Source organism: Argiope bruennichi, chromosome X2 (assembly GCF_947563725.1).
Source record: "Argiope bruennichi chromosome X2, qqArgBrue1.1, whole genome shotgun sequence".
In the NCBI taxonomy this organism is placed as follows: Eukaryota; Metazoa; Arthropoda; class Arachnida; order Araneae; family Araneidae; genus Argiope; species Argiope bruennichi.
In genome coordinates, this window is record NC_079163.1 from 45,995,477 (window position 1) to 46,010,660 (window position 15,184).

Below are 15,184 nucleotides of genomic sequence, written 5' to 3' on the forward strand. Positions count from 1 at the left end.
AAGATTTAATTTCGTCCATACAATCATGTACAAATGTTAGACAAAATAAAAATAATTAAATTAATCTCAGAAGAAGAATTTAGTTTCCTTATTTGTTGTACAGCAAAAACTTAATGAATTTTCAGTCAGTTGGTTTGAGGCGAGTAACATTATACATCTATGTATATATTCTAGAGCCAGAAAAAAAATACCTCAATTTGAACTTAACCTTTTATAAAAGTTTTTAGAATATTTTTATTCTTTTGAGTTGTAATTTTTTAAGAAGAATTAATTCATGGTTAAATAGAAGCAAGATATTATAAATTATTCGTATTCTAAAGACATAATTTCTTGTTACATAATTAATTTCTAGAGAATATTTCCCTGCAAATATTAAATATCAACTTATTAAATGAATTATGATTATAAATCTATCCTTTTAGATTTAATAACTTACCCAACAAAGGGCCAAACTAGCTATCTTCATTCTTCTTGTTCAATTCCAAAGTGTCTGTTTCATATTTATTCCCATATTTTCTTAAAAATCACTGTGTTAAAAAATTTTTTCTGTTATAGAGATCCTTTAACTTTAAAGAAACACAAATTATATAATTCTAAATCTGATTTCTGAGGATTAAAGTTATGTCTAAACTGGTCTTTTAGAGAATTGTAACAATCGTATTTCGTTTTCAACCGTTAAAGAAAATGTTGATATTTCATTTGAAGATTTTTAATCAATAACAAATGTAACAAGTGTATTCAACAGGTAACTTTTCATAAGAAAAACTTCGAGGTAAGCGATTACTTTTAAGATTAATGTGGGACCATTTTTAGCCGAAACTTTTTTCCCGCGAGATAATCATTCGCCTCATTGATTGGTCATGTTCCTAAGCAATTGCAGCCAAGACAATGAAGCCAAGAAACAAGAGAAAAGAAACTGTCGCTATTGTTGATTGCTCTACGTCAGAGCCTCTATAATTGGATTAAGAAGCCCCACATTCTACTCCCTCCACTCTGTTTACCTGCCCACATCTTTTTGCTTGGAGTCGTACTTTTTTCAAACGACTTGGGACTCTCTTGCAAGTGTGAGTTGAGTTTTCATTTTGGATTTGATCAGGAATTACTTTTAAGAGGAATATTCAAAGCTTTGTCAGGAGATAGCATTTTCCAACTTCGCGCTTAATTTTGGAAAAGTGCCGCTGTAATTTAAAGAAGTATATGGAAATTTCTTAACATACGAAAACGAAGCGGAAAACTGGATGAGAAATTTAAAATACTTGTGATAATTGTGATAGTGTATTTAAATATGTGATGGATAAAAGTTAAGAAATAATCTTTCCCATCTGCAGGATACCTGTGAAAACGAGTGCATTTTTTAAAAGGCCTTTAATGGAATATTCTTATCATAAAGGATTATAACAACGTTTGCTGGAAAAATTAATCACTTGGAAAAAATGTTTCCATTTCTTCTGGAATACCCCGGTTATCAGTAAGGTTCTTTCTATTAATTACATTCTGACCACGTGGCGGGTCAATTGTATTAATATTATTTTGTGAAGTAAGATCGACTATATCACCTAATCACGATCGCAACTTTCAAGTATTTTTGTGTAGTCTTAAGACAACATTTTTTTTACAAAAGACAAACGACTGATTGAGATCCTCTTCTAGCCCCCAGGTCCTCCCTCGACCACCCCCAACCATGGCTGCTGTAGATCCCTTGCCTGCAGATGGCCCATCCGTCACCCTTACCATCCGACTCATCATGCAGGGAAAGGTAAGAAAAAATTTCTTTATTCAATCTGTTTTTATACATTTGTTAAAAATGTATTTCTTTATTACTCGCCTTTATATGTACTTTATAAATTTTTTTATCTTCATTAACTTTTTATGCATTTATTTAAGATTCTTCTTTTGCTCCTCATCTTTATAATTCGTTTTTAAAATTTTATTCTTAAAATTTCTCCATTTTTTAAAAATCTTTTTATATATTTTTTTAGAAATTCATCCCTTTTATTGTGCTATCTAGTATTTTTTAAAAACTATTTATTAAATTGTGATAAGGATTCATAAAAAGGTTTTTTACGTATTATTCTGGCATTTCCGACAAATGCTTAAATTATTTTAAATAATCACTTGCACAGCTTCCGAAGAAGCAATTTCCGGAAATTCTAATTGTTTTTTAAACTGCTAATCAGATTCGATTTCTTTTCAGTCGACAAATATTTTTTATTTGATCAGAATTCAAACATATAATTTATATATTTTTAATTTTTAAAAATTGTTATTGGATATTTAGAAATGAAACTTAACTACTATCAGATTCCATGTTCCATCTAACTTTTATATCCAATAATCGCACCTGATTTTAATACTTTAAAAGCGAAAAAATTCTCTATTGTAGTAGATTCTCAAGCAAATAAAATAAAACATGTATACGTTACGTCGGCTTTACTTTTTCGGTAACAAATTAACTGTCCGTATTTTCGTATCAAGAATTATGAAAAAAAATTAACAATTGACCAGATTATCAGCTAGATTTATTAACATGTAAATCTAAATAAAATTAACAAATTCGCTTTTATTAATTGAACGTGGCTAATACATACAGATAGAGTTTAGGAGAAAAATTTCCAAAATGTCAGAATTAGAGTTTTTTGTAAAAATGATATTGCAGTTAAATACAGAAACAAAATTTTTTCTCTGATTTAAAATTAAAACTAAAAAATTAATTTCCAGTCATTTTCTGAAATTAAATAAATGATTATATTTTAAATTACAGGAGTTTTATAATTTAAATTAAAAAGTTTTATAATATAATTTTAGTTATAGTGATATTTATTACACATTTATATTTTTTATGAGCATGTGAAAGAATTCTATATTTCCTTCAATTTTTAAAAAAAGATAAAAGCTGAAGTATGCTGTTTAAGATTTTCTGTTAGTTGATTTATTTATTAAAACGATAGTTTTATGACGATCTTTTTTAATTCAACAAAGGTTGTTACTGAGAAATTTATATATATATTTTTAAAATATCATTAAACTTCAAGATTATAGAAATATTTAATTACTATAAAATTAAAAAAAATATTTTAAATCATGCTTCATTATTAAAACCTTAGAAAGCATAAAATCTGCAAATAAATAAATATATTTTGATAAGAATTTTTCTACGCTGTTAAATACAATAAAATTTGTTTCTCATAAGTGCATGTCAGTTTAGAAAATGATCATTAAAATACTTGATTCTTGAGATATTTTATAATAATACGAAGTAAAAATGAAAGAATGCTATTCCTTCAAACCCTACGAATACGCGTAAATTTAGGTTAATGCGATGTACTTTCTATTTATAAACACGCTTAGAACAAAATGTCTTCCTAACTCATTAAACACGGTTAATCTGAAATTTAAAAAATCATGTTTTTAAAAGGAGTTTATTAATGTTAGTTTAAAAATCTTGATAGTCTTGGATATAGCAAGAAATCTTGATGGAATCTTGAAATTCATTTCAGCACATTCTGTTTCATTATAATTTACAGATATATAAATATTTTAAATAAAATAAAGACACTTTGTAAAAATATTATAGGAGGATATTTTATGTTCGAAATCTCGACAGATTTTTTTTATTTTTTTATTTCAAGACAATTTTTTGAAAAAATATTATTTTAAACAACAGGCCTCTTATGTAATTCGTTTAATCATTATATTTAGGAATAATTATTAGATTTAGAAATAAGGAGTCAATTATACTTTGATCTTAATTACTGATAGTTGATATTTGTAAGAGGATCTAAGTGCAGGTTACCTAAAATCATTAGGAAACTATGGATTTCGATATGTTGAGTTGCATTTTTAGATCCGTAAAATCTGTTTAATGGGTCTACAGTGAGGAAACATGATGAAATCTGAGATATGATCTTAGACACTGTATTAAGAAATACTACTTAATCAGATTTAAAAGACAAATAGAAATGAGTTGAGAGACTATTATCTTTCTTTTATGAAAATTTAATTTTGAAATTTATTCAAAGCTGCCTTCCCAACTGAAAAAGACATGTGATAACGTTCACTTTAAGCTCGTTGAAATTTACAAAAAAGTAAGATTTTTTTTCAAGTCTCATTTGAATCTTATCATCACTAAAACATGATCCAGAATTAATAAGAAAATTAATGAATGTTTATAACGAAAAACGGAATATCAAAGCAAAAAGTTTAAATACTTTATAAATGATAATTTAAAGCATTCTCAGTGTTTTAAGATGACTAGCTTTAGATATTTGTTCAAATAAACTTGAAAAGATTTATCACAGATAATTTCATTCGAAATGCAAAATTGTTCAAATGTCAAAAAATATTTAACACAGAAGAGTATTAACATTACTTTAAGACCTAAATAATATCCATGAAATAAAAAGAGATTTAATTTTTAAGGCACTAAACGAAAAATTAATAATAGTTTCCGGCACCTATTGATTGTTCCCAGTAAAACGAGCAGCAAAAGCAGATGCAATTTAACTTCCGGTAAACTTCGTAATTGATGATATCTCCTTTTCAGTGCTGTTTTAACTCTAACACGAACTTCAAAAATTGCACCGGAAAGTGAGACTAAATGTAAACAGAAAGGAAACTACTTTTACACAAGCAAGTTTAGAATGGAGTTTTGTACTTATTTTTTTAAAAATTCTGTTTCGAGAACGACGTCAATATTCCAAGAGAATAACTGATTGTAAATATGACGCTACAAACTTTATGGAATTGAGCTAACTCTTCTGCTTTGATATGTAAATATTTAAGCAGGGGTTTTCTAAATTTAAAAAAAAAATGTTGTATAACACAAATAGGAATGAAAAATGTAAGTACCATCATAAAAAAGTTTCTCGACTATACACTAATGCACTTCAAATGAAGATTTTGCAGTCAAAGAATAAAATAGTTTAAATTTACATAATTCAAATATGTTTGTCTATGAAATTTCATTAGAATAAAATTATATCGTGATAAATAGTATATTATAATATACAATAGCAGATAATAATGTGATGAATCAACCTATTTTATAGAAATAAACTTCACTACGTCAAACATTCTTCATATATATATATATATATATATATATATATATATATATATATATAAAATATGAATAATAATTAATAATAAAAAGCGCTTTAAAGGTCGCCATTTATCTTCATTTAAGTCTTTTGTGCAAAATTTACGCCGCGATCAAAAACAGTATAATATTTCTCTAGTGGCACCTTTATCATAATTTAAGAAGACCTGATTTAAAAACATTTTAAAATTATATGATGACTTTTATTCGTAAAATATATTCTCAGAAATATAAACTAACAGCATATTTGAAGCTGAGAGTGTTTTACAAACATTTGTGAGAGCTTTGAAGTTTAAGTGCAATAACAATTAGAATTATTAATTTCAAATTTCGTCTAATTAGAAAAGGTCTAATGAAAATAGAAGCCGCGTTTCCTTTTAAAGAAATGTTTTGTCAGGAATTCAGTTCAAATAATCGCTTTTCAGTTTATCTTTAGAATAAAATAAATCTCTTAACAAGCATGAAATACTAAATGTATTTTATTTTGTCATAATTCCTAATTATAAAAGGGTTTTAATTAGCTATTACGAGGCAGTAATTAGAAACAAAATCTAATTACCTTTCGGGAATTGCCACTTGGTAATTGGAGCCCCTGAAAGGAGTAATAAAATTTATTCCGTTTCTCTCCTTTAGCTTTCTGCCGAAATTATTGCCCTTGGAAATATTTTTGAGAATATTCGAAAATATTTAATTTAACCGGAAATATGATATTCGTTAATATATTAAGTGATAATTTTATATTGATACAATGCGTGTTAGACTCGTAGCTGCTTTATTTTTAGCTAAAGGAATTGTATTTAATTACGCTTCGTATTTGTCTTTTCAATTTGAATAAAAATAAACATTCAAACGAAAATAAATGTTTTCTTATTAATAAATAATGATGAAAGTATTTTTTTTTCAATTTAGGATCTAATATTACTTGCAATAAATTTCAAAAAAATTAATGTATTTTTCTAAAATATTTTATCGATGATGTTTTGATACCAAAAGTTCATGAAATAATATTTAAATTCATGAAATAATATTTATACTGAAGTGTGGACATTTAAGTTCCAAATTTTTAATTACGAAGAAGATGTAAGAATGATATAGTGATTTAATTTCTTAAATATCAAGTCATTATTGAAAGAGTGGCTAAATCTTGAAAGTACAGGAGAAAAAAACGTGAAACTTGATTCTTCTTAAATAGTATATCAATGCTAATAATTAATAATATTGATATGAATTTTTCTAAAAAAGCTGGCATAAATGCTTCCACAAATTGGAATTCATTTATATTAAAAAGTTATAATTTTTCTCCGACTTAATTCATAACTATACGATTCTGCAAATGAAGTTGGTTATGAAAGAAAATTAATTATTCAAATAATAAAGCCAGATTTATATTTGGTATGTGTTATTAAAAGAAAAATATAATGTGTATCAATTTCTTACTTTTGCTTAGTTGCTTCAATCTTGATATCATTTCCGAATGATATAAATATTTCGAAAGTTTGCGATAAAATATTTTAACTCAACAAGATAAGCCTACATGAAATGATTCCTAATTTCAAAATCACTGACATTTGTTCACGAAATGACATTTATTGCAAATAGAATTTTCAAAAAAAAAAATCATATTGATTATTTAAATTCTCATAGGAACACACTGACATCATCATCAATATTATTTTTAAGTCGTTCCATGCATAACTTTCATGCGATTGCAAGCATCGGAGTTGAAGTAATTCTGCCTAAATCAGTCTTTTTTTCTATGTACAGAATTCAAATCAGTAATGAAGAAAAAATATTTCCAGATAAAATAGCCGTATAAGATATTTACTTCTTTCCCATTTTTGCAAAATTTATCATATCAGTATATGTAGTTGGCTTATTTGAAAGAAAAATAGCAAATCTCTTTTATAAATAAATATATGTGAGATTTAACTTATGGCTTTTTAAGTACTTTTGTTTCATTTAGCATGTTTCATACTTGAAAAAATTGGTTGAATTTTTAAATCAATCTTTCATTCACTTCCTTATGTCCTTTGGTTTTGACATTTTGTAGACTTGTGCGTTCTCGATATCAATATGCTATTTTAAAGTTTTATAAATTTAATTATCAGTTAATCGATTAACTGAATTAATTTTTTGTTCCATATCAGTGGCGTCATCTTTCGTTAAATTTAAGAAACGTTGTGTTAAATATTCCACAATGTTTATAAAAATATATTATAAATTAGAGACTAAAAAACTGAAGAGAATTAAAATAAATCCCTCTCTTTTTAATTCGGTCATAAAAATGTATTTTTTAAAAAGGAACAGATTAAAAAGGATTTCCTCACCAAAGAAAATGGCTTCTTAGTTAAATAACCTAACATCGATAAATAAATAATAATCCAACAAGCGAATGATAATAATTACGTATTGCAAGATTCAATACTGTAATTTTCAGCTATAATTCATATATTATATTAGTAAGAAATATAATATATGAATTATAGCTGAAAATTACAGTTTTATAAATTCGTTACAACATTGTTATTCTCAAACTAAAAATTTAATTTTTATATATACCGGCATATAGTGTTGTTTATTTGTTATTAGTACATGAATATTTGTACTTTCTTCGTTAAGACGATGCAAATAGTACTTATCAAAGAATCAGAAAAACTGTAAAACGTAAACAATGCTGTCTTCAACATTCATCATTCATATTTACTCTCCGAATAAAGGATTTTTTTAATTATCAGAATAAAGCCTTTAAAAAGTAACAGTAAATTCTTAAATATTTAAAAGTTTATTTTTAATAACATACATCATTCAAAGTTTTTAAGCTGTTTAAATTTACAATGTCTCGGTAATATTTAGAAAACTTCCTCTTTAATTTCTCTCTCCATTAACAAGCAAGATTCTTAAATGATACAAAGTGTTAACAATAACGGGATCCAAAAATACTAAAGGAGAACAAAATTTCCACTTTTCTCTATTACGTTATTGATCGGTTCGAAATCGATTTCATTCTGTGCGTGTTCGTGAATTATTGCTAGTTGCAAATTTGTGAAAGTTGTTTATTTCAATTGCAATTTTGACACATTATAATTATACTCTATAATAGCTTTGGATTTAAATTTAAGGGATTTAATAGAACTATTTAGAAATTAGAAGCAATGATTAGTAATTTTTTAATAATTTTATTTTTATATCGCCATATATTGTAAGAAGCACATTTTTAAATGGGATAACTTCGACTAGTTGATATTCCTTTAGGAACATTCTTGAAAACTCTAAATATTTCTGACTGAGATGATAAATTGCTCGTAAATACGACAGGAAAAACTATCAAGCTTTGATTTATAGAAACAGAATCTTTCAAAATTTAGTTAAATGAAATAGTATATTTTTCATAGTGATAACATTATGTGAAATACAGTTCTCGAATAAAAGTAATATTACCTTTATTCCAAAGTTTGGAACTTAGCAAATGCATCAGAAGGTTCTTCACCAAAAAATTATAACTTTATGTGGATCTGTTTCGCTTTCACTCGTCGATGAGTGAACTCAAGCATGAAGTTGGAAGTTCCGTATGTTCAGTCAAATATATAATAAGATGCCACTTAATAATTACCTTCTACATTCATGATATTACACTTCTGTATCAGGATGCACCTAGAATATCTGTTTTGCAACTTTCAGAGTACAATATGCTATTGTATTAATCTGGTATTCATAGGTTCCATTAAGAAAATTTTTGTAGCAATGCATAGAATAAATATTTTGTCTTCAGCTTTTATAATTAACAAAATATGTCACATAAAAAAGATCTATGAAAGGAAAAAAATAATCAGTAAACATAAAAATTTTGCCTTCAGCTTGCGCAATTAACATAAAATTCTATATAAAAAAGATCTATGAAGGGAAAAACATTCTATAATCAGGGAACATAATGAATAATTTTTAATTAATTTAACTAAAATTTAGATTTAAAGCATTCGAAAGTTTTAAAAATATTTTGTAATTAATCTATTCACGTAAAAGGAAATATTTGTCCAATTCGTGGATTGAATTTCAGAATTTCTAATAGTTAAATATGTAATCAAGTCAAAATAGCGATTAATTTAACAGAAAAAAAAATCATTAGTCTTGCTTAAGTTTTTCAAATACCATTCATCCTTTTAAATGGATTAAAATAACATTAAATCTTCGAAATATATGTGTCAGCTTATTAGAAGATTAAGCAAATTTGGAGCCAAAGGTTAAGTTATAAGTATAATGGAAGTAAACCTTTAGTTTTAAATTAGAATGACCTTTTTATGTTTTAGCTCAACAAATGCTGTCGGTATACCAAGGACAATATAACATTTGCAAAAATTCTAAAAATTCAATCTATTCTTCCATTTTTTAAGCAGAAAAATAAGTGTCGCAAGATTAATATTATTCTTTAAAAACAAATGAACGTGTTTAATTTAGTTTTTTTTTTAATATTGGCCCTGCTTGGTAATCTTGAGATAAAAGAAATTTACTGAGATAAAATTCAATGCAAGAAATTAAGACTGGTAATCAATGTTTATTTTTTACCTTGTGTTTATCATTCCAGTAAAGTTGATTATCGGTACATTTGCCCTTTTTTCTTCAAAATATTTTTTTTCTCGAAAATTCCACACTTCGACCAATTTTAGTGCTTACAAGGCACGAGTTTCCATGATCAACGTGTGACAAATATCACGATTTTCGGAATGCGAGATACAACTTTATCTCCCTCTTTCTGGATCGACGACGATTCTAGTATATTCGGATAGACAATACCAAGATTGTGATGACTGAAATTATGACACCATAACTAACGCTTTTCAGACACAAACTATACTTCTAAATTCCTGTTTTCAATTATATACTATTTTCTGGGAGCTTAACATAAAAACAACATAAATAAAAATATATAGAATAATAACTTCACTTCAAATTTGATTCTTATAACTTGAACAACTTATAACTTGATTCAAAAAAGTAAAAAATTTTAATAAGAAAAACGAGTTTAAATGTGTAATATATATATATATATATATAATATTAATGATGTAGTATTTGATGAAACATTTTTATTTTGCGAAGAGTATCCTCTGAAAACTAAGACCTATTTTAGAGGCTTTCAATTTTCTTTTATTTCAGGAACAAAGAAAAGATTGTTTGAATCAGTAATAAAAAATATGCCTTTCATTTTCAATTATTTTATCAATATTTAAGTAAATATTTTCTATGACTTTAATAACTCAAATAAGTTCGGATTGATTGTTAAAAAAAATTGTTGAGTCTTTATTTCTTATGCAAAATTTTGAGATATCCTTGAGTTAATATTAAAGCGCTATAAAAAAATTAGTAAAATACATACTAATATGGTTCTAATGACACAACTATTTTTTTTTCTTATTAAAAGAACTCATTTCGCCAACGAGCAACTAAAAGCTACATAAGAAAACTTCCCCGGAGAAGAATAACATTGCTACCGGCACATTACGAAATAAAAAAAAGGAAGAATTTCAGTCTCTGTTCATCCAAGTAACTTCCTCGGGTCAAATAAAATTTTGAAAGGAACACAGATTGCCAACAATTCTAAAACTCTTCTGCAGATAAGACCCTAAGGCAGATAAACTCCAAGCAACAATTTTAATTTTCCCTTACCAAATGAAAAAAAAAAGAAAAAGATGTTATATTGTTTTGAGAAAAAAAACTTTTGAAATCTGGCAATAGAAGGCTTACCCTAGCTGTCTAAATATATCGGAATGGTTTTTATAGCTGGGCTTTTGTGTTGCTCATTGTAGATTTCTTGGCTGGACGCCCAAACAGTCTGGAAATAACTCTCACATTCTGCCTCTAGACACATTCTACTACCAAAGGAATCCTACTCGCCAACAGAAAAATCGATAGCTTCAATTTATTTAAACTGAGATCATTTCAATAAAAATGCAGTCATGTCTGTCACGGGCCGATTTGTCTGCCCCATATTTCTCCCTTAATGCGTTACGACTCGCGGCTAGCTTTCAGCCCGGATGGTAGTAATGGGTTGTTTTGTTTAGGTTACTATTCATCGCTGGAAAATTCGCATTGAATTAAATTCTTTTCTTCACATTGATGTATAAATAAGTTTGAATTTGCTGGGGGAGAATTTTTCACGCTAGATTTTATATTTAGTTTGATGGTAGATAGGTTTAAGGCCAGTGTCTGAAATCTGTATGCAGTAAAATTGGAGTATTGGTAGAAAATTATACTATTACAGATTTGTGCCTGAGTTTTATGGAAACATATGGTGCTAAATTTTAATACGTATTTAGTCGAAAAAAGATTTTTTTTTTGTACTTTTAAAAAATACAATACTTTTAAATAATATCAATTAGAAATGAAAATATGGGTGCGATAAATTATATACGTATATAAATTTTGTGCAGTTATTTAAAATATGCGCACCTGCGCATAAATAAAATCTGATGTTAGTTCTACATAAATAAATCTGATAAAATAATTTAATATCGCATTTACTGTCAAGTAAAATCGATCTTAAACTATTTTATCAGATTTTTATACCAGCCTTTTATAGACATTATGAAGACACAGATTTCAATAGATTTTTGTTTGAAAAAATGAACTGCTTGCCTTTTCGTAAAACAATTAAAAGCTACAATACATTATTTATGCCCAATTTCAAACAAAAAAAGAAAATTTGAATGTAATGGAATATAAACTAAATTTTTAAAAAGTTAGGATTTAAAAGTTTTTATGAGTAAGAAATATTCATATTTGAAAATATTTTTTTCAGCTTAACTTTTGTTCATTTACTCTTTTATCTTATTCCTTTTCTCACTGTATATTCCTAACATAACGGGAAAAAATGAATATTGTTTTAAAGATAAAAATTATTTTCATCATTCAGTTCTTTTATTTATTCTCTCATAATACATAAATAATTAATTCTTTATGAATGCCTTAAAGAACCGTCACAACGTTATGGATTCTATGTCATCATTATCATAATTATTTTCTGTTATTATTCCAGCGAATTTTATCATTTAAAGAATATTTTCATGAAGATTTTTTTCTTTATGACAGACCTTGTGCGTAATAAGTCAATTTCTTATTAATCTTTGAATAATTTTAAACATTTTCCTGTAACGTAACATAGTTCTGTAACGCACCTAGTAATCTGAGTATTTGGAAGAGAATGCAACATAAATTTTCTAATCTGATATACTATTATTATATATGAAGAAGGCATTTTGTTTTATTTTATACTTTACACCTTAAAAAGCTTGGCCGTTCAACCTGTATTTTTTAATTTAAACTTTTTAACTGTTTTTGCATTCTTAAGAAATAAATAAGCAATTTATAATCGTTATAATTCAATGCAAAAATTATATAGGATACTTAAATAACTCAAATATTTTAAGGATTCTCATTTGAATCACATTAATAAAGCCGTCTTAAAACAGAAGGTGTCCTTTAATTAGAAGCAGATGAAATAAACTAGTTAAGTGGTTATTTGGAAAAGAATGTTAGGGAAAAAATAGTACATTCGTTAGAAAAATTTTGTATTTTATTTTTTTGAGCATTAGCTCTTTATGTTTCGATAAATTATTTACTACACCAAATATACATATATTTTTTTGAATAAAAAGTTTAAAATTCGTCACAAATTAGGAAAATTACGTGCAATTTTATCTGAGATATTTCTTCCAGATATTCAGAATTTAAAGACTACAAATTTCTGGTGGAATAAGATACATTTTATTCTTATTTATTTATCTTTGTCTTTCATTTAAAGCTTAATCTAAATTTATTTCTTGTTGAAAATTATCTAAATGTAAAATTTCTTACATCTCATTAAAAAAAAAAAATGTGATTAGTTCTCATGTGCCAGAACTGTGAACAGTTATTTCATTTTCAAGTGTTAAAGTACGAGATAAGAATGTCAACAATCTTGAATACATTTTAAAGGCATTTTATATTCATTTTGGCATAGGAAGTGTTTGTTAATGCACCTCTGTTTAGCAATGGAATCAAGATAGTCTACTTTATCAAAACGACTACGAAAATTTAGTCAAATTTGTAATTATTGTTTAACGTTAAAAGTTTAATATAATCCAAAGGTCTCCCAGAAGTAAATAATTTATTATCAATGCATAAAATTGTTTTATAATGAATTGAAATACACTTTATTCGAAAAGAGTAATAAAATCTCTTTTTTTCCATTTTAAGGAAAGATAATTTATTTTAGAAACTTGGTTTCTTCCATCTCACTTTCCCCCATTATTTGTAAGCATCTGTGTTACCACGTAAATCTTCAAAAGATGCCAGTACCAAAATATTTATTTGAAAAATAAAATATTAAACTACTCCGAAAGATTTCGAAATAAAAATCCTTGAATCATTATTATTTTCAACTGCTGTTTTGTACTGTAAATTTAAATTAGTAATTATAGCATACGGAAATATTCTACCAAGCTGTGAAATGCTGTTTTAAGACAATTAAATATCAGTAATAATCATTCATTTAATTCAGAAAGGCAAAATTATGATAAAATAAAATTAAGAAATGCTATTAAATATAATTTCAAACTTTAAACTTAAACATATATTCTGTAGTAATACCTATTAACATGAATTACATTTGAGTTCTTGTAAGCTTATTTTAAATAGCAAAAGTTATTTTTTTAAAATAAATATTTGTTTTTTAGATTTTTTGCACCGGAATCAAAGATTACTCAAAAGCGTTAAGTAATCTTTAAATTATTAAAATTAATTTTAAAATTGAACTGAAATATTATTAATTTTAAATTATAATTGAACGATTAATAATTGAAATTTAAAATTAATTTTAAAAATATTTCCTTATATTTATTCTCTATAATTATATAAAAATGGTATATTTTCTTAAAATTAAAAAATAAATAAATCCTAGCTATCGTCTATATTTTAAAAACGGAATATATTTATGTTAATACATATAGATAAATAATAATGTACCAAATATTAATACATATTTATGAACAGTAATGTGCTAAATACTAGTACCTATACATAAATAGTAATGAATTAAATAGCAGTATTATTGGAAATACCAATTATTAATAGATTGATAAATTCTGTCTAGGCAGAATGCTTTTAACGACTTTATCCGATAGGAGGTTTAGCATGAAACAACTCTGCTTTAATATATTCAAAACATAAGCATTTAACCTTTGCTTAGGTGCCAATATCCGTTGCTTATTTTCTGTTGTCTTACTTTTTTTTCTGTTTATATGTACGTGTGAAAGAGAATCTATGCAAGAATATTTCTATCTAAATTCTTTTATCATGTAAATATTAATGCACAAAATACTAGTAGACTGATAAATTCTGACTATGCGGTATATTGTTTAAGCATTTTATCCACAAGAAGGATTATCATAAAACAGCTCTGCTTTAATATATTCAGAATACATTTCAGGAACATTAAGTGCCAGTAACCACTGCTTATTTTTTTTTACCTTCATTTTTTTTCTTGTTTATGTGGACGTGTGAAAGAGAATCTAGCCAAGAATATTTCTTGCTTTTTTCAAACGGTTCCAATTTTTCCTCTTCCGTTTGATGGTACAGTTATAATTTTGATCTCAGTCACCCTTTCCTTCCTTTTCACAGCAGAGCTCTGTCTGTCATCATCATTTAAACTTATCTCTCATAAAAATCATCATAATTCATAACCATCATCAAGAACATCATCAAACATTTCATAGAAATAATTTCAGCAGTCGCATTCAATTCAAGCTGCATTAATTCCTATACAGAGTTACATAATTCCAAAAAATAAACTTTCAAATCGTATAGGAAGAGCCGTGAAACTTTCAATGGAATGTGTCATCTCTATATTTAAAAGTGCCTTCATTCATACAACTGGAAATAAGATTCTTCATGAATGTGTGCTCACTCTTTGGGAACAACTCATGTAGTTTCTTAAATTTTATCACAATCATATCACACATAAAACAAATAATTTTTCACATCACAAAACGGATATGAAATTCAAAGTAAATTTATAGAATCATGAAAGTTTGATAATCTGAGCAACACAATGGT

The 15,184-nt window shown here is 26.2% G+C and overlaps 2 protein-coding genes across 7 annotated transcripts in view; one reads left to right on the forward strand and one right to left on the reverse strand.

Moving 5' to 3' along the window:
• Positions 1-751, reverse strand: part of LOC129960109 (protein NCBP2AS2 homolog) — a 100,784-nt gene extending 100,033 nt beyond the window's left edge. The window contains exon 1 of the mRNA XM_056073241.1: positions 437-751. The gene's annotated coding sequence lies outside the window, so the exon portion shown is untranslated. The remainder of the gene's footprint in view (positions 1-436) is intronic.
• Positions 1-15,184, forward strand: part of LOC129960108 (poly(rC)-binding protein 3-like) — a 108,811-nt gene that overhangs the window by 35,036 nt on the left and 58,591 nt on the right. For 3 of the 6 annotated variants that reach the window (XM_056073238.1, XM_056073233.1, XM_056073234.1), the window contains exons 1-2: positions 1,071-1,468; positions 1,651-1,756. In XM_056073238.1, coding sequence (XP_055929213.1) covers positions 1,434-1,468; positions 1,651-1,756 — 141 coding nt within the window. In that variant the 5' untranslated portion in view covers positions 1,071-1,433. The other 3 variants (XM_056073237.1, XM_056073235.1, XM_056073236.1) reach the window with 2 other exon arrangements.